At 35.9% G+C, this 24084-nt stretch overlaps 1 protein-coding gene across 1 annotated transcript in view; it reads left to right on the top strand.

Moving 5' to 3' along the window:
- Positions 1–24084, top strand: part of IKKepsilon (I-kappaB kinase epsilon) — a 406399-nt gene that overhangs the window by 69509 nt on the left and 312806 nt on the right. The window contains exon 5 of the mRNA XM_090415707.1: positions 19458–19548. Within this exon, the coding sequence (XP_090271833.1) occupies positions 19458–19548 (91 nt within the window). The remainder of the gene's footprint in view (positions 1–19457; positions 19549–24084) is intronic.

Genomic DNA, 24084 nt, shown 5'->3' with positions numbered 1-24084 from the left:
CAGTGCAGTGATAATTTTTCTCTTCCTTCATGGATTTTAGAGTGAGTTATCTAATGCTTTCTTCTGAATAGCATCAAGTAGTGCTAGTGAGGCTTTGGGTGTACTGCGCTAAATGTGTGAGCAGTTCCATGTTTGGGTGGATATGGAATTTATACATTGTTAATAGTACCTACTAACACTGTATAAATTATTTGGAAGTTATGGTTGAATTTTGGACCATTCTTCCTGTAGGCTTGATCCTGAATTGTTGTGTGACAGGCATCCCTTGACCTCACTTGATGCTCCAGCTCATCCCACAGATGTTCAATAGGGTTGAGATCAGATCTCTGTGGAGGCCAGTTCAAGTATAGTAGCTTTCATGTCCACAAACCATGCAGTTTGTGGACATGAAATATTGTCTTGCTGAAAGAGACTGTGGTCACTCCCATAGAAATGATGCAAGAAGCATTACATTGTCCAGAATGTTCAGATACTGTTTGGAGTTCAGTGTTTGTGGCACCACAAACAGAGCTCTGAGGCCAAATCAAGAAAAACAGGTTCATGCTATCACACTGTCACCTCTGAATTTCATAGTTGGGATGATGCACTCTGGTAAGAGATGTTTATTGGGCATCTGTCACACCCACATCTATCCATCTGCTCAGTAGAGGATGTAGCGTGATTTGTCACCTCCATAACACAACTTTCCAAGCTTCCACATCTCACTGTACACACTCTACACCACTGAATTTCAGGTAATGTGGGAGCTTGCATATTGTGAAACCCATATTGTGTGCCTTAGTTCTGAATGTTTTTGTGCAGATTTGTGTTCCAGTCAACACCCAGAACTCTGCATTCAGTGTTTTGGCTGAATGCAGAGAAATGAATTGCAGTTTTTCACGTTATCCTTCATAGCACCCTATGGTCATATTTGGTGAGTATAGTGGGTTGCTGTGCTTCCATCTCAGTATGGTTTCACTAATTGTTAAGCTGGGATGGTTCAATTTGCCAAACAGATAGGCCTTCAACATGGCATCCTCTCACAACATCTCTTTCAAACTCCATCAGTTCCCTTCTTGCAGCCATTTCAACCAGACACAGTTGCACTTAATTGGGAACATTATATTCCTCCAGTTTATACCGGCTATGAACACGTGATTTAGTACATAGTATGATGCACCTTACCTATGGGAATGTTATAAATGTTCTGTATTTCTATTACGTATTTCTCAACCCTGCTTTGTCTTTGTTGTTCTTTACTTAAAACTTCACAAACTGTCATGAATGGTCAACTGCCACCATTTATTTATTTCTATTAGATCCTATGTTCTCATGCTCTATAGTCTAACAAATTGATTTGTTAGACTATAGAGCATGAGAACATAGACTATGTATTGAATATATATATGACTAGCAGGTCATATATATATATGACCTGCTAGTCATATATATATTCAATATATAGTCTAACTGACTGCACCAGTTAGACTATGTATTGAATGCAAGATTATAAGTATTATTTCTTGTAAAATTCCTATTACTCCTCTAAGTAAGTATTATTTTTATGGCTATTTAGCCTATTTTGGTTTAGGAGTTTCACTTTTTTATAATGTCATTAGCTTTTTACTCAATTTTTAGGACATTACTGATGTTTTAAAGACAGATATATGAAGAATATATAGGAAGAATAATTCAGACATACCTTTGTAGGATGTTGCTAGGCTGGTTGTCTTCTTATTAAGTGACATCCGGCATATGACGATATACATTTATCTGCTGTTGAAGCATGACTGAAAGGAAAGGGGCTTGGAAATGTGGGGATAGAGAGATGCGAGAGACCCAGGTTTTTTAAGGGTGGACAGAGAAAGCAGATATTGTGAGCATTCCCCACTTATGTTAATCTTTGCCTTTAATTAGTCATGGCTTGATTATTGATCACTTAAACTTAATTTTATGCAGGTTCGAAATTTTCAGGATAAAACATTGACAGAATCAGTCCAATGTGTTGTTTGCAAACCATTTAATTAAATCAAAAAAGAATATTTACACAGCTTGATTCACATTAACATATATATATATATATACAATTGCATTACAATTCTTAGTTATTTTTCAATTCAAACTTCTTGTTTGAAGTAGGCAAAAAAAAAGTTCTAATTTTTTTCCTTTAAAGCTAAATCACAATCTACCAGTCATATCTATTCTATCCTGCTAGTCATATATATATATATACACAAATTGACAATAAAGCATACCTTGAGTAAGCTTAATTCAATATCAGTTTACATTATTTACATTTTAATAATGTTGCCATACAATTTACATTGAAAAGGAGTGATGTAGAATTTGTGGATCTGTGGTCTCTGTTTGACGGAAAGGATTCAGATGGACTGCATCTGAATGGTTTTGGTGTTAGGTGTCTGGAGAGAGAGCTTTGTTCACCGAGCATGCTGACATGCAAATTCATGGAAACTTAAGCAATTAGGGTGGAAGCAAGTGAGTTTGTGTGAAAGCACCCATGAAGTGAGTGAGTGAGAATGACCAGTTGAGGAATCTAGTCTCTCAAGCAAAAAATATTGAATAGAGTAGTCAATTCAGAAAGTAAAAGTGGGTTGGGGAATAAAGGGATGTTGCCATTTCTATATACTAATGCCAGAAGTATCAGGAACAAGAGGGAGGAATTTTTGGCATTGGTTAGTGAAACCTCACCAAAAGTTATAGGCATTAGTGAGACTTGGCTAACAGTAGATGATATAGTTACAGGGATTGAATGTAGTAATGGAGAAGATAGATGAGGGGAGGAGTACTGCCGACGATAGCAACCAAAAATAACAGGAGACATGGGGGAGGGTGGCTGTTCATTGGAAGCAGTCTGGTGTGAGATTAAGACCAATAAGACAAACTATACAGTTGGTTGTTGCTATAGACCAGTGAGTTGCACGGATAATCTGGAAGACATGCATTGCCAAATTAATGCGGTGAGTACAGGCCGAATGATTATTATGTAGGTACTTCAACTATGTAGGTATAGACTGGAAGGAAGAAAGATCACACGGCAGGAAGGAAACAGAATTTATACACCTGCCGAGGGATAATTACTTAGGGTAGCATGTGATGGAGAGGACTAGGGGTGGAGAGTATTGGGCCTGGTCATAGGATCAGAAGAACTATCCGTAACCATGGTGAGCACATTTGCTTCAATTGGTGAAAGTGAACATGTGGTCTTGACTTGGAAGATTGTAAAACATGAGAAATATTCTATCAAGAAGGGGTGTTTGTGGAACTACAAGGCAGGTGATTATGACATGCTTAGGAAAAGTTTAAATCTGTACCATGGCATAAAACACTGCAGGATAAAGATGTTAGTAGTGCATGGGATATAGTTATGGGTCATCTAGAGGAAGCAGTATTAGATCGTATACCTAGGATAAGGAGGGCTAATCGGGTAGAAGTTAGATGGATAAATAATATAATTAAGCACAAGCTGCAAAAGAAGAAAATGGTGTAGAAGGTATGTAAAGAGAAAGGTGACTAGTGTTGGATCTTGAATGAAAGGATTTCCTTGGAAAAATATTTTGTTTCAAGATTCAACAAGTTTAGCTAAAACAATAATGAAAATGCTTGTAAATAAGTAAAGATACTAATTTGTTTAAAGAATTATACTAATACAAATTTTGAAATATTAATTAAAGGTGAAAGATGTCATTTATTTGTAAGAGATTATAATGGAAGAAGTATTCTGTATAAGATATATGTTAGAGCATAGTAACGGAGGCTCAAAGTCCCCTAACAACAACTTCGGATAAATTGTGTAGCCGATGGCAAATTGTTTACATGCGGAACAGCACGTGCTCGATGTTTTTTTCCCAGGAAGACGCGACATGCGTACAGAGTACTCCAGTAAGATAGAAATGAAAATAGGAGACATGTGCAAAAGAAGGTGCCGGGCAGAAAGGTTTGGTAGGGAAGAGGGCGCTAGAGATACGAAGTATAAAACGGGTTTATCCCCCATGTTCAGGGCTTTTTAGGTTTTTTTCATTTGGAGTTGCTGGAGAATTTCTTGTGGAGTCAGGAGTTCAAGTTCGGGATCTAATCGATAGCGGGCAGCTATTCTCTGCTGTCGGTTTGCGATGTCGTACGGAAAGAACAGACGAAGAAATATTCGGTACTCTTCCAAGTAAGCTTGAAGAAACTGGCCACCACATATGTCCATGTGGATCGATCCAAGCCATGCTGTTTCTAGTCGAGAATGCGATGGAAGGACAGAACAATGAAGTCCAAATCTAGCCCGTGAGTCAATCACCAATGATGAGATCGAACATTCGGATGGAGAATATAAAAAAAATGACAGATTGAATGAGTTCCAGGAATGTGGTAATGTGAAACCCTTTTATAATTCTTTTGTTAAGAAAGAACGGAATATTGTATTATGGAAGAAAAGAGATGTTATGTTATAGAACTCTAAACTTGTAGGAAGAAGGACTATAGTGAGATTTAGATAGCAGTATCTAGAATCTAAAGGCTGTTTCCTTAGTATTTATGTGAATGAGTAGTAGTTAATTTGCTGTAAGTAATGATCTATAGAGTTATCGATGTGAATGTTTTAAGAACATGTGTAAGCTAGTAAAGATATTTAAAAGATGCTAGCAAGAATTTTGTATAGTGAAATGAGCCTATTCTTGGATATGATGTGTGAATTACAGTTGCTATGTCTAACCTTATAACTTGGGATAATTCTATTCCTATTGAGTGTTTTTTTTTTTCTTTTTTTTTGTAAATATAATCTTAGGAATCTAATAAATGTATCTTGATTATCTTAACCTATTTTGTGCCTTGATTTGAATCCATGCACCGCTTCCTAACATTTGAATCTGAGCGGGAAAAAATTATATGACAGAGACCATGACTGCAAACTAAAGTATTTTAAGAGAGAGATAAAATTGAGATAAAGAGTAATTAGTAGATTGATTTACTTAGTATATTTTCTGAGGGTTACTCCTTGGTTAAGAGGAATTTCTAATCTAGGGATCTGACTGGCGCAGCTTGATCAAATAAATATTGCTAGAACCTGATTAGGAGGTAACTCCAGACCATTATTTCTGAGGATCGGACTCTATTCAGAAGTTACCCTTTGTTAATTTAATTAATATACTTAATCATTCTAAGAATTGGCCAATTGTGAGGATAGATTTAACTGTAGATAAGAGAGTACAGAATTCCACTAGTCTCGTGTGTATAGACCATAGAAATATATAGTTAAAGTAATAAGACTACACAGTGACAATCTAAGATAAGTGATATAAGTAGGAGAACACAATAAAGAATAAATTAAAGAAAAGTCACGACATAACATTAGCAAACTCATGAACAGCACAAGGCTCAGGCAATAAAGGTGACCAGCATGGCAAGGAAGGCAAAATCAGATTATGAGAAGAATTTAGCTGAGCAGGCCAAAGGAAATCCTAAAAGAGTTCTTTCATTACGTGACAAGTAAGAGGAAGAATAACTATGGAATGTTAACCTTAATGAGTAATAATGGTCACAAGGAGACAGAAGCAGATAAAGTAGTTCATTTATTGAGTGACCACTTTGTAAGCATCTATCTTCCTAGTGAGGTTGCTGCTTTAATATATGTGACAGCAACTAATGTGGCAACAGAAGTGGATGAATTGGAGGTTCTTAGGATATTGCAGAATTTCAGTGTAAATACATCTGTGGGATTAGATGGGATATCAGCTAGGGTAGAGTTTAATTTAAGTCTCAGCTCTGGTAGAGTTCCAAGGGAGTGGAAAGAGGGCAAAATTATTCCTTTGCATAAAGAAGGTTCTAAGACTGTAGTAGCAAATTATAGACCAGTCAGTATCTCAGGCATGGTGGTAAAAGAAAATTCAAGAATGGGTAGATAAAAATATGATACTGTATGAGGATTAGCATGGCTTCATGAGAGGTCAGTCATATTAAATTTATTAAAAACTTAATAAATTTAATAATTTATTAAGTTTTTATAATAGAGTAACAGCTGAGTTGGATAAAGGAAATGGCTACACAATGATTTTGCTGGATTTTGCAAAGGCATTTGACAGAATACCACATGGAACACTGTTATGCAAATTATAATAAATAGGGATGGATATGACAGTGGTTAAAAGGATAAGATGGTGGCTGCTGGACAGATATCAAAAAGTGGTATAAGGAGGGGCAGAATTAAGGCAAAAACAGATGACTAGGTCCCAGTACTGAACCTTATGGTTCAGTACTGGGACCATTGCTGTTTAATTTGTACATAAATGATATAGAAAATAACCAGTTGTTTGCTGATGATGTGAAATTAGGTAGAGTAATAGTTAATGTGGAGAGCTTGCAGGAATATTTAAATAGGCTGTCAGTATGGGCAAAAGTTAATGGGTGTCAGTTTAATGACAAGAAACGTAAAGTTATGCATTTTGGGATAAATAAATTACAAGCTATGTATCACATTGATGGCACTTCATCTATTTCTAGGAAATAGATGAAGCTAGAGATTTAGGGATGGTGGCAGACAGAGAGTTAAAGTTTAGAGGACGTATTGTTAAGGTTGCTAAATTAGCCCATAAGATTACTTGGCTAGTGAAGAACACATTAACAAGTAGAAATAACAAAGTTGTAATTCCTCTTTATAAGGTCTCGTTATGCCTACATCTGGATTACTGTGCTCAAGTTTGGTCCCCTGGGTTTCTTGAGGATGTGGAAACAGTGGAGAGGATTCAGAGGCGAGTGACCAAGATGGTGAGTGGCCTTTGGAATGTTCCCTATGAGGATAGATTGAAAGTGTGTGGATTGCAGAAGTTGGTTATTAGGAGAAAAAGAGGGAATATGATAGAAACATTTAAGTTGCTTAAAATATTTTATAGGATAGATGCAGGGGATATGTTTCATCACTTGGCTAGAAGGACCAGAAGAAGAGGTCATCCCTGGAATTTGAATAAAGGTGCAGTCAGTAGGGGTGTGAGGACTAAGTTTTTTGCTTGGAGAGTGGTGAATGAGTGGAATGGGTTGCCAGAGTCAGTTGTGAGTGCTTTGTCTGTTAATGGGTTCAATTAGAGTTCTTTGGATTCCATGGAGGTGCCTGTACACTTACAATTCTCGTTCAGCACTGCCTTTCACATGAAAATGCTCCTTGTTCTTCTTTCCATCTGCTGGCTTGTCCTCGATTTCCTGCCAAATTTCTTCTTTTTCCAAGTTGTCAATTATTATATGCCCTTTTGGACTCTTAACATGGCGGCAAAGAGAACTCTTGGATCTATGATGCTTCTCTTTTGATTACTGACAACGAGCCTCTCTTGGCTGTGACCCAGATAAGAGAAGGTGAAAACCCTAAGAAAAAGTCTTACTTGACAATATCGCCTTATAAAGACCCTGACTTCTGTTGTATGCATGTCTCTCGAAACTTCCATACATGGTCATGTATTGACTTCTGAACATGATGTCATACTCCAGCCATCTTTTGAAATGGCCATATATGGACATGAGTTATTGGAAGTTTATTTTGCACTTGGTTAGACTATAATAAATTTAGTTTAATCCTTAATTCAAGTGTAAGCAAACAAAGATGGCACCTGAAAATATCTTCAGGACCAAGGTAAGGTGATACATCCCTTGACAACTTGTAGCAAAGGTGGACCAAGCTCTCATCACTCCTTTTCTCAGTATCTCCCATAATGCAAAGCACATCTTGCAGAAATGTATACTGCTATGCATTAAGGGAAGGGCCACTACCCAGACCGGTTTCCCTTTGTTTAAGTGCGGGGATGCCTTTCCAAAAACTCGTAAAATCCCTTGGATCACCCACTAATGAGCAACTCGCAGGATCAGAAAGTCAGAAACTCAGTTGGCTCTATACCCTGGCAGGTTCCCCCACCACCGAGCAGAGCCACTCATTTGCTCATCTGGAAGGGTAACAGCAACATTCGTGCCTCAGTTAACTTCACAGGCTACAGCATTGCCATTCATTACTCCACTATGCAGGCCCTGGGTGACAGCAACAGCCGAACCTCAGTTAAAACTTCACAGGCTACAGCATTGCCATTCACCACCCAAGCTTCCAACCGGTTTCGACCTTTATTGAGGTCTCGTCAGTGGGAGGCAGACCCAGAGTTGTGATACTAAGGCAGAAGCAATGGAGAGGTAATATTTACCTATATGAGTTGCCAACCGGTGTACCACCTTATTATTAAATTACTCTTGGTTTAGAGAAAGATGTTGGAAGTTTATTTTGCACTTGGTTAGACTATAATAAATATAATTTAATCCTTTATCTAAGTGTAAGCAAACAAAGTTTGCGCCTGAAAATATCTTTAGGACTGAGGTAAGGTGGTACATCCCTTGGCAATTCATAGCAAAGGTGGACCAAGCTCACATTACTCCTTGTCTCAGATCTCCCATAATGCAAAGCACATCTCCTTGCAGACATCTATACTGCTATACATTAAGGGAAAGGCCACTACCTAGACCGATTTTGACCTTTATTGAGGTCTCATCAGTGGGAGGCAGACCCAGAGTGGTGATATTAAGGCAGAACATCGGTTGGCAACTCATAGGTAAATATGACCTCTCCATTGCTTCTGCCTTAGTATCACCACTCTGGGCCTGGCTCCCACTGAGGAGACCTCAATAAAGGTCGAAATTGGTCTAGGTAGTGGCCCTTCCCTTAATGCATAGCAATATACATGTCTGCAAGGAGATGTGCTTTGCATTATGGGAGATACTGGGAAAAGGAGTGATGAGAACTTGGTCCACCTTTGCTATGAGTTGCCAAGGGATGTACCACCTTACTTCAGGCTTGAAGATATTTTCAGGTGCAAACTTTGTTTGCTTACAATTGGATAAAGGATTAAACTAAATTTATTATGGAAATGAGTTAACAGTTACAGAATGATGTCATATGCCACATTATTTTAACAAAAGTTCGTATTTAAGTTATTACACATATAAGATGATTACAGAGAAAAATTGATTTTTCTTTAAGTGCAATCTCTTTAGAAAAACATGTAAAAGCTGTTGAGAGTTTATTTTTCACTTGGTTAGACTATAATAAGTTTAGTTTAATCCTTTATCCAAGTCTGAGCAAACGAAGTTTGCGCCTGAAAGTATCTCCAGGACTGGGGTAAGGTAGTACAACACCAAGGCAACTCGTTGCAAAGGTGGAGAAAGATCTCATCACTCCTATCTCAGTATCTCCCATAATGCAAAGCATATCTCCTTGCGGATATGTGTAATGCTATGCATTAAGGCAAGGGACACTACCCATGCCGGTTTTGATCTTTATTGAGGTCTCGTCAGTGGGAGCCAGGCCCAGTAGTGGAGACACCAAGGCAGAAGCAATGAGAGGTCATCCCAACCTATAGGAGTTGCCAAAGGGTGTACAACCTTATTATTAAATTATTCCGGATTCAGAGAAAGATGTTGAGAGTTTATTTTCCACTTGGTTAGACTATATTAAGTGTCGACCTTTATTGAGGTCTCGTCAGTGGGAGCCAGACCCAGTAGTGGAGACACCAAGGCAGAAGCAATGGGAGGTCATCCCAACCTATAGGAGTTACCAAAGGGTGTACAACCTTATTATTAAATTACTCTGGATTCAGAGAAGGATATTGAGAGTTTATTTTCCACTTGGTTAGACTATAATAAGTTTAGTTTAATCCTTTATTTAAGTGTGAGCAAACAAAGTTTGTGTCTGAAAGTATCATCAAGACTGGGGTAAGGTAGTACAACACCAAGGCTTTCTCTGAATCTGGAGTAATTTAATAATAAAGTTGTACACCCTTTGGCAACTCCTATAGGTTGGGATGACCTCTCATTGCTTCTGCCTTGGTGTCTCCACTACTGGGCCTGGTTCCCACTGACGAGACCTCAATAAAGGTCGAACCCGGTATGGGTAGTGGCCCTTGCCTTAATGCATAGCATTACACATATCCTCAAGGAGATGTGCTTTGCATTATGGGAGATACTGAGATAGGAGTGACGAGAGCTTTCTCCACCTTTGCAACGAGTTGCTTTGGTGTTGTACTACCTTACCCCAGTCCTGAAGATACTTTCAGGCACAAACTTTGTTTGCTCACACTTGGATAAATAATTAAACTAAACTTATTATGTAAAAGCTGATAAGTTATATATCATCAGAATTTTACAGGAATGTGTGTGTTGACTTCTTTCCAAGTAATGCATATATAGTCTTTAGAGTATATTCTGGTTTTGATCTGTTGAAACTATTATTACAAATTGTTTTTCTTGTGGAAGTTTAACTTCGTATAACTTGTCCCCTCCCACCCTCCCAAAAAGAAACAAAAAAAAAGAACAACAACTCTATATTTAAACTGGGCATGAATGCTGGGATGGTGCTTTAAATTCATGTTCACTAAATGGTGGATTGCTGAATAAAAGTTTTGAATTGGCCTACTTCCTTTATTACTTCGTAACATGAATATACATATATATATATATATAGTTATGCATTTCAAGTCAGATTCTACTCCCTATGTTTTTTATATTTTAGGTGTAACAGCTTTTCCTTCTCTAATATTGAATTTTTTTAATCTGACTGCATTTCTCCTCATATAAGGCAGAAAATTGGAATAAGACAATAAGAATTATTTTAGTTAAAACATAACATTTATCTTAATTACATAGGATTTCTTCAGGTGTAAACACAAAAACTAGTAAACAAACAATAAAGACTAACAAAGGTGACAACCACCACTATGTAGTTATAAAAGAATCTGATGATTTAAAAATATTTCTAATCAAGCGCTACATATTGAGCACATTGTGCATGTTTATGCATTCACATACAATGCTAGGTTAGCCATGACTAGGATGTATTCTGATGTATAAGTTAATACTAGAGATTTATATTTAGGTGTTTTGCATCCAAAGCCATTTCTACAGATTCTCACATTCTTCTCTCAGTTGTATTATAGCAATGGTATGATAGTACTGACTTATCCCATAATAATTGATTTCTCATTGCTGAGGCATCTTGTCAGCCAGATGAAGAGAACATGTGTATGTGTGAGATGACAGAGCTTAGGCCTCCCATCTTTGATATTCAATATCTCTAATGTGTTCTTCAATGTGCATTGCCCAATAGATTTTTCTGTCTGTCTATAGTAAAATGACTTGCATTTGCACCATAGTTGATAAACATCTGGATATTTTAATGATCCACATCAAGGTTTTAACAATTGGGTGTAGTAATCTCATCCTGATAAAGGGAGTGAATTGTGTTTTGATATTATATTCTTTATATTTTGTGCAAAATATAAAAAACATAATATCAAATTGAAAGGATTAAACTAAATTTATTATAATATCAAATTTTCCCCAAATTTTGTAGAAAAAGCCCCTGTTTTCCTCGTCATTTGAAGTATCGTGAATCATGTGTTGGTTAAGCAGTCTTAACCAACAATGTGTCAGTTGTAGACATTTTGTTACTTAAAAATTGGAGTTTTTTTGCTAATTCATCATTGTCTGTAAGGAGTCAGTGGGCTATTGCTAAAATAATGTCCAATTTTTGAGGTCTGTAATGATAGGAAGAAGTATGTACATATCTGTCAGTATATGTAGGTTTTCTAAATACAGAACTTTTAATTTACCAGATTCCTTAGTTAGTTGAAGATCCAGAAATGTTAGTGAACCATTAGATTCTAACTCATAGGTAAATTTTAGGTTAGGATGTTGACAATTGAGGTATTCATGGAAATTTAAAATTGGAGGTGATCCATGGTTTCAGACTAAGAATATATCATTCACATATCTTTTTCATAATTTTGGTTAGTGATGGTATTCTTCTAGAAACTTTTTTTCAAATGTTTCCATATAAAGATTTACTAAAACTGGTGAAGGAGGACTGCTCATAGCTAGGCCAGAGTTCGGTTAGTATGTTGATTTATTGTATTTGAAATACCCACAGGAGATACAATTTTAAGAAATGTCTTGACTTTCTTTGAGAATTTATCTTGTAGCAGGACGAGGAGATCATCAGTTGGAACATTGGTGAATAGATTCAATGATTATATATATATATATATATATATATATACTGTGTTTCAAATTAAAGTACTCCTATCCAGAGCAATCTGTAGAGCGAACCAGTAGATGAAATACCCTCATACTCAGTGGGTACCCTAACCAGATCATTAGGAAGAGATTTGTACAGTAAAAAAATTAGTTAAAAAAAAAATGACTGATTAGGGAAAATGTCCTATGCACAAGAAAAGATAGAGAATTTTGCATACCTCGTGAGCTGTAAGGCAGACAAGAGTTACAAACAGAAGATGCCAGCATCTGAGAAATGTTTACATTGACATTTCTGGCACGAAATTAGCCTTGAAACATCCTGTGGGGTGATGAAGCATATATTCATGTTTGTGGAACAGTAAACACCCAAAATTGCCACATCTAAGCTTCAAAAAATCCCCTGCATTTCAGCAAGTTCCCTTACATTTGCTGAAGATCACAATATGGAGAGAATTTATGATTAAATTCATTATCAGACCATTTTTCTTCGAAGAAATCCATTGAACCAGAACTGTGTGCTATCAGGACATGTTGAGCAGTTTCATCATCCTGCAACTGCAGCAAAGGGGATGCCTGAACACAACAGTGTTGATGCAAGATGGAGCCTTTCTCCACATAGGATATGAAGTTCAACATTTATTGCATCAACATTTCACAGAGGATAGAGTAATCAGTTGCTCATTTTCTATGAAACCACCATTCACCAGACCTTAATCCCTGTGACTTTTGGCTTTGCTGTTACATCAAAAGTATGGTATAACTGGGTAAATTCTTCACGAGGCAGATTTGCAAGACAAAACTGCATATCATTCAAAACCTTTCGGCAGATCAGTTGCATTCTACTGTAAACAATGCTATATAGTGGTATCAGATATAGGTCTGGGGTGCTTAAAGGTCAAAGCTGTATAACTGAGAGGAGACCTTCACATAGCCTTTAAAGGAATGCGGAGAACCGACCAGGGCTTCTGACCTAATGTCCAATCCTCACCTTCTCGTGGTGCACCCTGTTGGGTATCTACTTTGATACTGAACGGACGAGGATGGGCTGAGAATTTGGGATTTAGCCAACCAAATTGTATTCCTATTGGTTAAACCAAAATACAAAATGATGGTACAATATGACAAAATTTCATGCCGGCTGGGGCGTCACCCGGTTAAACAAGGCCCCCGTTGTTTTCGCCAGGGAACCAGGGCGAACAGCGAAAAGTCAGCTACTGGAACAAATCTGAAAACAAACCCCAACTCAACATCACCAGAGTTAAAGATCGGTACTATCAATGTAAGAAGCCTGAATGGCAAAGAAATGGAGCTAGCTGAGGAATTAGATAAGTACCAGATCGACATAATAGGGGTGACTGAAACAAAAAAGACCAAAACTGGTGAGATCTTTCTGAGCAATAAATACAAAATGTTATATTCAGGCAATGACAATCAAGGAAAAGAAGGAGTAGCCATAGTATTCAACACAAAATACGAGGCTAATCTTCTTGAATGGCAATCAGTCTCAAGTAGAGTAATGTGGGCAAATATGAGAATGGGGAACTGGACAATGAGACTTATTTGTGCCTATGGTCCCACAGAAGGTTCTACTAAGGTAGAAGTGGAGGAATTTTTTGATGCTTTAGAAAAAGCAACTGACACAATGAAAAACGAAAAGTTGGTCCTTGTTGGGGATCTAAATAGCAGAGTAGGAAATGATTGTGAGACATACAAAAATATTTTGGGAAAATTTGGAGAAAAGAGCAAAGCTAATACAAATGGCAAATACCTGTTGGATTTCTGCTCAGGACATGGACTGGTTATTACTAACACCATGTTCCAACATAAAAATGTGCACAAATTCACATGGAGAGAAGAGGCTAGAAATAAGAAAAGTCTCATTGACTATGTTATTGTTGATAGTGATGTTTTCTCCCTGGCAGGACACCAGAGTGTACAGAGGATTTGAAATTGGAAGTGATCACTATTTAGTCTTGAGCAGGATAAAATTGAATTTCATATTGAAAAGAATAACATGTAAGAAAGTTTTAAAGCGAATAAAAGTTGAGCAGCTCTCAGATGGGAACTGTAGACTAAAATACACAAAGATTATTGAAGAAAAAATGAAAGAGTTTGAGAACAGGAATCAAACCTTGGAGATTCAGTGGCAAACTCTGAAGAAAACATTGATTGATTCTGCCAGAGAGGCATGTGGTGAGGTTGTGTATAAGGATAAAAAAATCAGAACTCCCTGGTGGACACAGGAAGTTAAAGAGGCAGTGAAGGAAAAGAAGAAAGCATATCAAAAGTTCCTCTCAAATAAGTCAGCTTGTGCTCTTAGAGAATATAGAGACAAATGCAAGAATGCTAAACACTGTGTAAAACTAGCTAAGCAAAAGTCATGGGAGGACTTTGGCAAGAATATAGAAAATAAATATCAAGAAGGTGGCAAAATATTCTGGAGGTTGTTGAAGAAGCTTAGGAATGGAGGAAAGAGTGCTGTAAAAGGAGTTAGAGATGATAAAGGTGACATGAAAACAGGAGAAAAAGATATCCTTGAAGTATGGAGTAATTACTTTGAAAAACTGCTAAATGAAACAAGCAGTGATGACAGCACAGTGGTAAAAAACACTGACCAGGCATGCAGTCAGGAATACATATCCATACTTGAAGTAGAAAAAGCCATCAAAGGCTTGAAATGTGGAAAGGCAGCAGGAGTAGATGATATTCGACCAGAAATGCTGAAGTATGGTGGTATAAAAGTCTTACCGTGGCTGCACTGCATAGTTCAGAAAGCCTGGACAGAGGGACGAATTCCCGATGATTGGAGTAGAGCTCTCATAGTACCCATATATAAAAAGGGAAATAAAACTGAATGTGAGAATTACAGAGGTATTTCCCTACTGAGTGTTCCTGGCAAGATCTATGCAAGTATACTTGAGAAACGGTTGAGAAGAATTGTGGAAGAAAAGCTGGGTGAAGAACAAGCTGGATTTAGGCCAAATAGAGGCTGTCAGGATCAGATCTTCACTTTACGACAAATAGTCGAGAAAGCATGGGAATATAACAAAGATCTGTATTTAAGTTTTGTCGATTTGGAAAAGGCATATGACAAAGTGCCAAGAGAGAAGCTATTCAATACGCTGCAGTTATATGGTGTGAATGGGGCATTATATCAAGCAATACTTAGTCTTTATTTGAGTTGTAAGTCAGCAGTTAGAATTGAAGGAAGTACAGGAAGATGGTTTAATGTTAAATCTGGTGTGAGACAAGGATGTACATTATCTCCTCTGTTATTCATTATCTATATGGATCACATTATGAAGGAAAGTGGTATTAAACCTGATATCAAAATTGGAGATGTTAATGTCAGCTCTTTGCTTTATGCAGATGATGTTATACTTCTAAATAAATATGCTACAAGTCTGCAAGCTTCTTTGACTAAATTGAATAACTGTTGTAATAGATATGGTATGAAGGTCAGCAATAAAAAGACAAAGACAATGAAAATAGGCAGAATCATTGAAAATGTCAACTGTGTTGTGAATGGAGAACCTGTGGAACAAGTAAAACATTTCAGCTACTTAGGCACAAATTTTTACTGAAGATGGTAAATTAAATATAGAAATAGACAACAGAATCAGCAAAGCTGGTATGGTGGGAAGTCAATTGAATAAATTCATATGGAATAAGAGAGAAATTAGTCAGAACACTAAATTAGCTGTATACAAGACAGTGTTCAAACCAGTTTTAACTTATGGATCTGAGAGCTGGGTCAGAAGTAAAACACTTGACCAAAGACTAGAGACTGCAGATATGAGAGTCCTGAGAAAGATTAGAGGTGTGAACAGATGGCATCAATGGCAATATCATATTAAAAATGAGGATATTAGGAAAGAACTTGACATTGTGAGTATCCAGGAATGCATTAGCAGAGCTAATCTCAGGTGGTATGGTCACTTAAATAGAATGGGAGGGAAAAGATTAGCAAAACAAGTGTTCTCTGCCAGGTTGGCAGGAAAGCGACCCAGAGGAAGACCAAGATATAGGTGGATTGATATGGTACAAAGTGCCTTAGATGATAGAAATATAAGAGCTGATAATGTTGGAGTCTTGACAAGTAACAGACTGATTTGGAGGAAAATTGTAGATAGGAAGTTAGTAATGATGTAATTTTTTCATGTAGTACTATCATATCCTGTACACCCCTTGAGGGTACATGGCAGGAATTTGATGATGATGATGATGAGATATAGGTCTTGCAAAAAGGCCAACACATTAAATGTCATTTCCATTGATCATTCAGATTTTCTTGACATCTCCTTTCAGGATGTCAGCTTTATGTGATATGTTTTTTCATCACATTATTTTGTGAAAATGAATAAAATAAACATCATTGAATAATTTCATTTTTCGTTGACTCTGAATCATTTCAGAATCATGTACCATTTAATTCACATTTAATCTAATTTTCTCCCACTCACTGTATTATATTTCCCCTATTGATCATTTTTTAACTTATTTTTATTGTGAAAATCTCTTCCTCGTAATCTGGGTAGGGTCCAACCAAGTTTGGGTTTATTTCATCTTCTGGTTCTCTTTGCAGTTGATCAGAATAGGAGTACTTTAATTTTAAACATCCCATTTTTTGTTCTTTTTTTACTAGTTTGTGTACATTACCTAATTTAATAATTTTTCAAGTACCATATTTGCCAGTGTATAAGATGCACATTTTTTCTTTGAAAATAGGTCTGTAAAACAGGGTGCGTCTTATACACTGATACTCAGTATTTTATTACTTTCGTTTCTGGAAATTTTCTCTGTTTCGAGTTACGCAATTTCTTTCTTGCTTCCTTGCAGTGTGTGAGAGCATTCCAGTTACATAGAGTTCAGTGCATGCACATGCACTGTCATCGACGATCACAGCTGTGTCCCTGTTCGTTTAAATCTTTCAATTGTTGTCGCGGTTGTTGTGAACGTTGAGAAATTTCTGGCATTAAATTTTCTCTAAATTTCTTGGCAAATTTTGGCTGAAAAAATGTCAGCATTGCAACAATATTGCATACAAGCTACGTGTGATTTCGTATGCTAACGAATATGGAAACAGGGCTGCAGAGAGGCATTTCGGGCCACCCCAACTGTGAAAATGATAAGAACTTGGCAGAATCAAGAAGAGGATTTAAAAAAGAGGAACTGACAGTAAACATAACCTACGATAAATTTCTGGGTTTTGACGAAGAAGATTAAAAGGTGGGTACTCTTTCCTAGTTAGATTAGGTATTTGTTGAAAGTAGACCTACTTATTACTTTATATTTGAAATACTGTAAATTCATTATAATATTCAGTGATAAAGTTTTTTTCCTAAAAAATGTGTACAAAAAAAGGGTTGCATCTTATACACCAGCAAATATGGTAATTACTCGATGCATTGAATGTCTTTATTCTTATATTTGTTGACTGAGTGGTTAATTCTTTCTCTCCATCCACCAGACTGGGTTTGAATCCCACTATGGGCAGAGATGTTTGTGAATATGTTTAGGTTAGTATGTATGTTTAGATGTTTAGATGAATTTCAGTGTTTTGTATAAAACTACTGCTTTATTTATTGGAGGCATCATGAAGTGGTTTGAATAAGTTCTGTGTTTTGATCTCTAAAGTAGGATTTCCAGAGTATGTAAAAAAACAACAACTAATAAAAATTAAATATTCCTTAACTCATCCCTAATACTATAGATTTACAATCTTTTGCAGGTGGGGAGGTCACATAATATATATATATATATATATATATATATATATATATATAAAAACAGTGGTGTTGCGTGCCCATTTAGGTTTGGTGTACTGTCGTGTGGCTTATGCAACCTGTGCTACAAAATACATGTCAATTTGACATCATCATCAAATTCCTGGCATGTACTATCAAGGGGTGTACCATCACTACCATATGATAGCAGTTTGTTGATGTATGAAAGTTTTAAGAGTGCATGGTGCTCATCTTAATTGGTCCAGTGCAATTAATTGTAGGATAACTCTGAATACTTTAATTTATCAATTAATATAATTTTCAATATGGAAAGCATACAGGTAAAATGAACAATAGCTATGCTTCACATGCACTGATTATGTGAGAGGCACAAAAGGGTTTATGCTTCGCAGTGAAATTGGATTATCATTTGCAAATACTAGAGTGAGACACAGATAATTTGAATTTTGATATGATTTTTATGGCTATATACACTGCACACAGAAGAAAAAGTAATAACTTGAGAAATTAGTATTTTTCCAGATTGAACCAAAGAAAAGCTGAAATAGCTTCATTTTATTTATTTATACACACAAGTTCCAATCTCTGACTATAATCATACAATCTGCGAAAGCACTGGTAGAAAAAAAGGGACATTCAGTAGATCGTCAACACTGTTTCTCATTGTTAATATGAACAAAAAGTTATAAAATTTATAGATAATTATATATTAAAAACTTGTCTATATTGGTATCCTAAACACGTCAATTCATGCTTCATGAAGGTCCTCTTCATGAAGCATTAGTTATATTTTTTAGGAATCAGTCAGGAAACAATTAGGGGATTCTCTAATGAGAATAAATGCAAAAATATAACATTAGTGATATTGCAATTTAGTGGATATACACCACACACCTAGCACACCCTGAATATTTGCTGCACGCGTGCACGCGTGTGTGTTGCCTTGATTATTTTTGATTTCCTCTGTGCTTTCATTTTTATGTCTTTTTTTTTTCTCCTCTATTTTGTTCCAGAACATTTTGCAACTTTAATGATAATTGTCTCCAGTGTTTTTCCATGGCTTCCTATGAATTTGGTTTTGCATTTAAAATATAGGAAAACATTCTCTGAATTATTCTTTAAAAAAATGCTTATTATTTACTTTTCTGAGTCCATCAGGTAGTTCTTATTTTTTCTCTGCAGTTAACTTCTTGTATTAATAGATCTAAATGACTGCAAAGCTTTTGCCATTGAACCTCCTGGATGTATGCTGAGTGCAGACACACCCACACCAGGGTAGTGGAAATTTATTATTTTTTTTTATATGAATCCTACTCATAAGATATTGCCGTCTGTTGACCATTACATAATCTGGATGTTGGTTAGATAATCTGAGAAACCCTGCACCTCTAGAATACTAAACATGAAAATTTTTCAAGCCACCACCGTCTTTACTGTCAAGCAGGATGTGGTCTCACATCCAAATGAAATTCATCTACAGTTAATAGCATTCATAAACATGTTTGCTCACAGTGAGATTCTGATCCAGAGGATGGACAATCATTATTATAAATCAATATAGATATTGATATACTGGTATTGAAATTATATTGTATCTGTAATTAATTGCAGACACAATATAATTCTAAAATATAATAAAAATATATTAATAATTATAAAAAAAGTTTTTTTTTATAGCTGCAGGAATGAAATATTTAAGAGATAATAATATAATACATCGAGATCTTAAACCAGGCAACATAATGAAATTCATTACAGAAGATGGAAGGTAAGTTTTTTAAGTGATATGTTAATGAATTAATATCAACTTCTTTGATTTTAGAGTGGTTGTGGTTATAAATAAGTCATGTATATGAATTGAAATTGCATTTGAGATCTATGGTTCCTAGTCAATCTATGGCTGCAGCTTTTAATTATCCATATTCCATTTTTCTCACACCCAGATAGTGTTATTGTAAAGGCTGACTTATTGGCATTACCCTTTCAACTTCTGCACTGATATCAGCATTATCACATCCCTCGTTACGAAGAATTGTTTACTGCGTGTCTTCTTGCACTTTCATTAGAACGAAATTAAAATTCTGAATGATGTAGACACCAATAAGTGCAAGCTGGAAGGAAATGGGAACCACTACCTTATATTCCATAGGCTACATACCATGGAAGTTGAACTAAAGGATCACCAAGTTGTGGAAACTTGCTCCCCTGAGAATTCGAGGCTGTGCCTGGCAGGAGAGTGATAATCACCTCAGTGCTTTTCAGGCCATCAGTCAGAAAAATCCTGCAAAATAGGAACTTAGAATGGGAGATCTGTGAAGCAGTGTGGACAGCTAAAAATTTTTCATACTACTTCATAGGTCTCACATTCTAAGTTCCTATTTTTGCAGAATTTTGCAAGATAGAAATGAAATGAATTCTTGGAGTAAGTGAGGTAAGATGACCAGACAGCAAAGATTTCTGGAGTGGAGATTCCAAAATGATCTATTTGGGTTCCCGAAATGATGCAGCAAGTGATTGATTCCTGGTAAATAGGAAATAACAAAGTATTTGGGATATAGCTGAAGAATAACCTTGATTAATATTCATGCAGAATCAAAAGAACTTAGACTTTATACAGATATACATGCCAACAATAAGGTAGTACAGATATACATGCCAACAATAGTAGCAAGGAAATAGAAGAATTATATGAACAGATTGATGAAGTACTGATGAAAATAAATGATCATGGAAACTTAATCATGATTGGAGATTGCAGTACAGTTGTTGGGGAGGAGGAGAATTTATTGATAAATTCAGACTTACAGGTGAAATTACAAAAGAAAAGACTCATTGAATTTTGAAAAATTAATATCATACTAGTCTACGAGAATCATACCAGAAAATATCAATATTCTGTTCAGGAATATCCCAAACAATTGAAAAATAGACAAAATCTTCTTTTAATAAAAAAGATAAAGATGATGTTCATAAATGTAATAGTTATAGACCCATTACTCTTTTTTGCCACTCTTCCCAAATATTTGTAAAAATAATACAGAATTGTTTATTCAACAGCAAATAAATAGAAGAAGAATAAGCTGACTTTTGTAAAAACAGTCAACAAATAGCCTGGCAGAAATCGCATACGACAAATGCAGAGATCTCTATTGCCATTTCATGGATTTCAAAGAATCATTTCATTCTGTCAGTAGAGAAAACATTTTTCAAATAATAACATAGAAAAACATTGACTTTGAAACACTAAAATTCATTTTAAACTACTATCAGAATTCAAATATAGTAGTTCAGTATAAAAAAAACATCACAACTAAGAAACTTTATATTAGCTTGCATAAAGAAGCACTGTCTCAGCAAAGAAATAAAAGTCAATGATAGACCAGCCACACATATCATATATGTAAATTATGTAGTAATTATAATGGATAACAAATCAGATTTCCAATACCTGCTTGCAAAATTACAAGAAACCTGTAGAAATTCTAATGTGATTATAAATTCAAATAAAGCAAAGATAATGAAAATTGGAAGCTGCTAGGAAGATATACAGATAAAACTTAATCATGAAATCATAGAACTAGTTGATGGGTTTAATTACATAGGAGCACACTTGACTTCAAATTTAAACATTTGTACAACTCTAACAATAAAATTATATGAAAATATAATACAATACAAATCTGAAAGCAAACCCCAACTCAATATCACCAGAGTTAAAGATTGGTATTATCAACATAAGAAGCCTGAATGGCAAAGAAATGGAGCTAGCTGAGGAATTAGATGAGTACCAGATCGACATAATAGGGGCGACTGAAACAAAAAAGACAAAATCTGGTGAGATCTTTCTAACAATAAATACAAAATGTTATATTCAGGCAATGACAATCAAGGAAAAGAAGTAGCCATAGTATTCAACACAAAATACGAGGCTAATCTCCTTGAATGGCAGGCAGTCACAAGTAGAGTGATGTAGGCAAATATGAGAATGAGGAATTGGACAATGAGACTTATTTGTGCCTGTGGTCCCACAGAAGGTTCTACTAAGGTATAAGTGGAGGAAGTATTTGATGCTTTAGAGAAAGCAACTGACACAATGAAAAACGAAAAGTTGGTCCTTGTTGGGGATCTAAATAGCAGAGTAGGAAATGATTGTGAGACATACAAAAATATTTTGGGAAAATTTAGAGAAAAGAGCAAAGCTAATAATAATGGCAAATACCTGTTGGATTTCTGCTCAGGACATGGACTGGTTATTACTAACACCATGTTCCAACCTAAAAATGTGCAAAAAATTTGCATGGAGAGAAGAGGCAAGGAATAACAGAAGTCTCATTGACTATGTTATTGTAGATAGTGATCTTTTCTCCCTGGTGCAGACCACCAGAGTGTACAGAGGATTTGAAATTGGAGGTGATCACTATTTAGTCTTCAGCAGGATAAAATTGAATTTCATATTGAAAAGAATAACATGTAAGAAAGTTTTAAAGCGAATAAAAGTTGAGCAGCTCTCAGATCTGAACTGTAGACTAAAATACAAAAAGATTATTGAAGAAAAAATGAAAGAGTTTGAGAACAGGAACCAAACTTCAAGATTCACTGGCAAGCCTTGAAGAAAACCTTGATTGATTCAGCCAGAGGGGCATGTGGTGAGGTTGTCTGCAAGGATAGAAAAATCAGAACTCTATGGTGGACACAGGATGTTAAAGAGGCAGTGAAGGAAAAGAAGACAGCATATCGAATGTTCCTGGCAAATAAGTCAACTTGTGCTCTTAGAGAATACAGAGACAGTTTGAGAACAGAAACCAAACTTCAAGATTCAGTGGCAAGCCTTGAAGAAAACCTTGATTGATTCAGCCAGAGGGGCATGTGGTGAGGTTGTCTGCAAGGATAGAAAAATCAGAACTCTATGGTGGACACAGGAAGTTAAAGAGGCAGTGAAGGAAAAGAAGACAGCATATCGAACGTTCCTGGCAAATAAGTCAACTTGTGCTCAGAGAATACAGAGACAAATGTAAGAAAGCTAAACACTGTGTAAAACTAGCTAAACAAAAGTCATGGGAGGAGTTTGGCAAGAACATAGAAAATAAATATCAAGAAGGTGCTAAGATATTCTGGAGGTTGTTGAAGAAGCTTAGAAATGGAGGAAAGAGTACTTTAAAAGGAGTTAGAGATGATAAAGGTGGCATAAAAACAGGAGAAAAAGATATCCTTGAAGTATGGAGTAATTACTTCCAAAAATTGCTAAATGAAACAAGCAGTGATAGCACAGTGGTTAAAAGCACTCAACAGGCATACAGTCTGGAATACATATCCATACTTGAGGTAGAAAAAGCCATCAAAGGCTTGAAATGTGGAAACGCAGCAGGAGTAGATGATATTCAACCAGAAATGCTGAAGTATGGTGGTATAAAAGTCTTACAGTGGCTGCACTGCATAGTTCAGAAGGCCTGGACAGAGGGATGAATTCCTGATGATTGGAGTAGGGCTCTAATAGTACCCCTATATAAAAAAGGAAACAAAACTGAATGTGAGAATTACAGAGGTGTTTCCCTACTGAGTGTTCCTGGCAAGATTTATGCCAGTATACTTGAGAAACGGTTGAGAAGAATTGTGGAAGAAAAGCTTGGTGAAGAACAAGCTGGATTCAGGCCAAATAGAGGCTGTCAGGATCAGATCTTCACTTTATGACAAATAGTTGAGAAAGCATTGGAATATAACAAAGATCTGTAATTAAGTTTTGTCGATCTGTAAAAGGTATATGACAAGGTGCCAACAGAGAAGCTATTCAATACACTATAGTTATATGGTTTCAATGGGGCATTATATCAAGCAATACTTAGTCTTTATTTCAGTTGTAAGTCAGCAGTTAGAATTCAAGGAAGTACAGGAAGATGATTTAATGTTAAATCTGGTATCAGACAAGGATGTACATTATCCACTCTGTTATTCATTATCTATATGGATCGCATTATGAAGGAAAGTGGTATTCAACTTGATATCAAAATTGGATATGTTAATGTCAGCTCTTTGCTTTATGCAAATGATGTTATACTTCTAAATAAATCTGCTATAAATCTGCAAGATTCCCTGACTAATTACTCTGGATTTAGAGAAAGATGTTGGAAGTCTATTTTGCATTTAGTTAGACTATAATAAATTTAGTTTAATCCTTTATCCAAGTGTTTGGATAAAGAATTAAACTAAATTTATTATATTCTCTGACTAAATTGAATAACTGTTGTAATAGATATGGTATGAAGGTCAGCAATAAAAAGACAAACTCAATGAAAATGAGCAGAATCGT

This window comes from Typopeltis vanoorti, chromosome 1 (assembly GCF_054136105.1).
Source record: "Typopeltis vanoorti isolate ZY-2024b chromosome 1, IOZ_Tvanoo_1.0, whole genome shotgun sequence".
Lineage (NCBI taxonomy): Eukaryota > Metazoa > Arthropoda > Arachnida > Uropygi > Thelyphonidae > Typopeltis > Typopeltis vanoorti.
The sequence above is the reverse complement of the archived record's forward strand: the minus strand, read 5'-3'. Positions and strand labels throughout refer to the sequence as shown.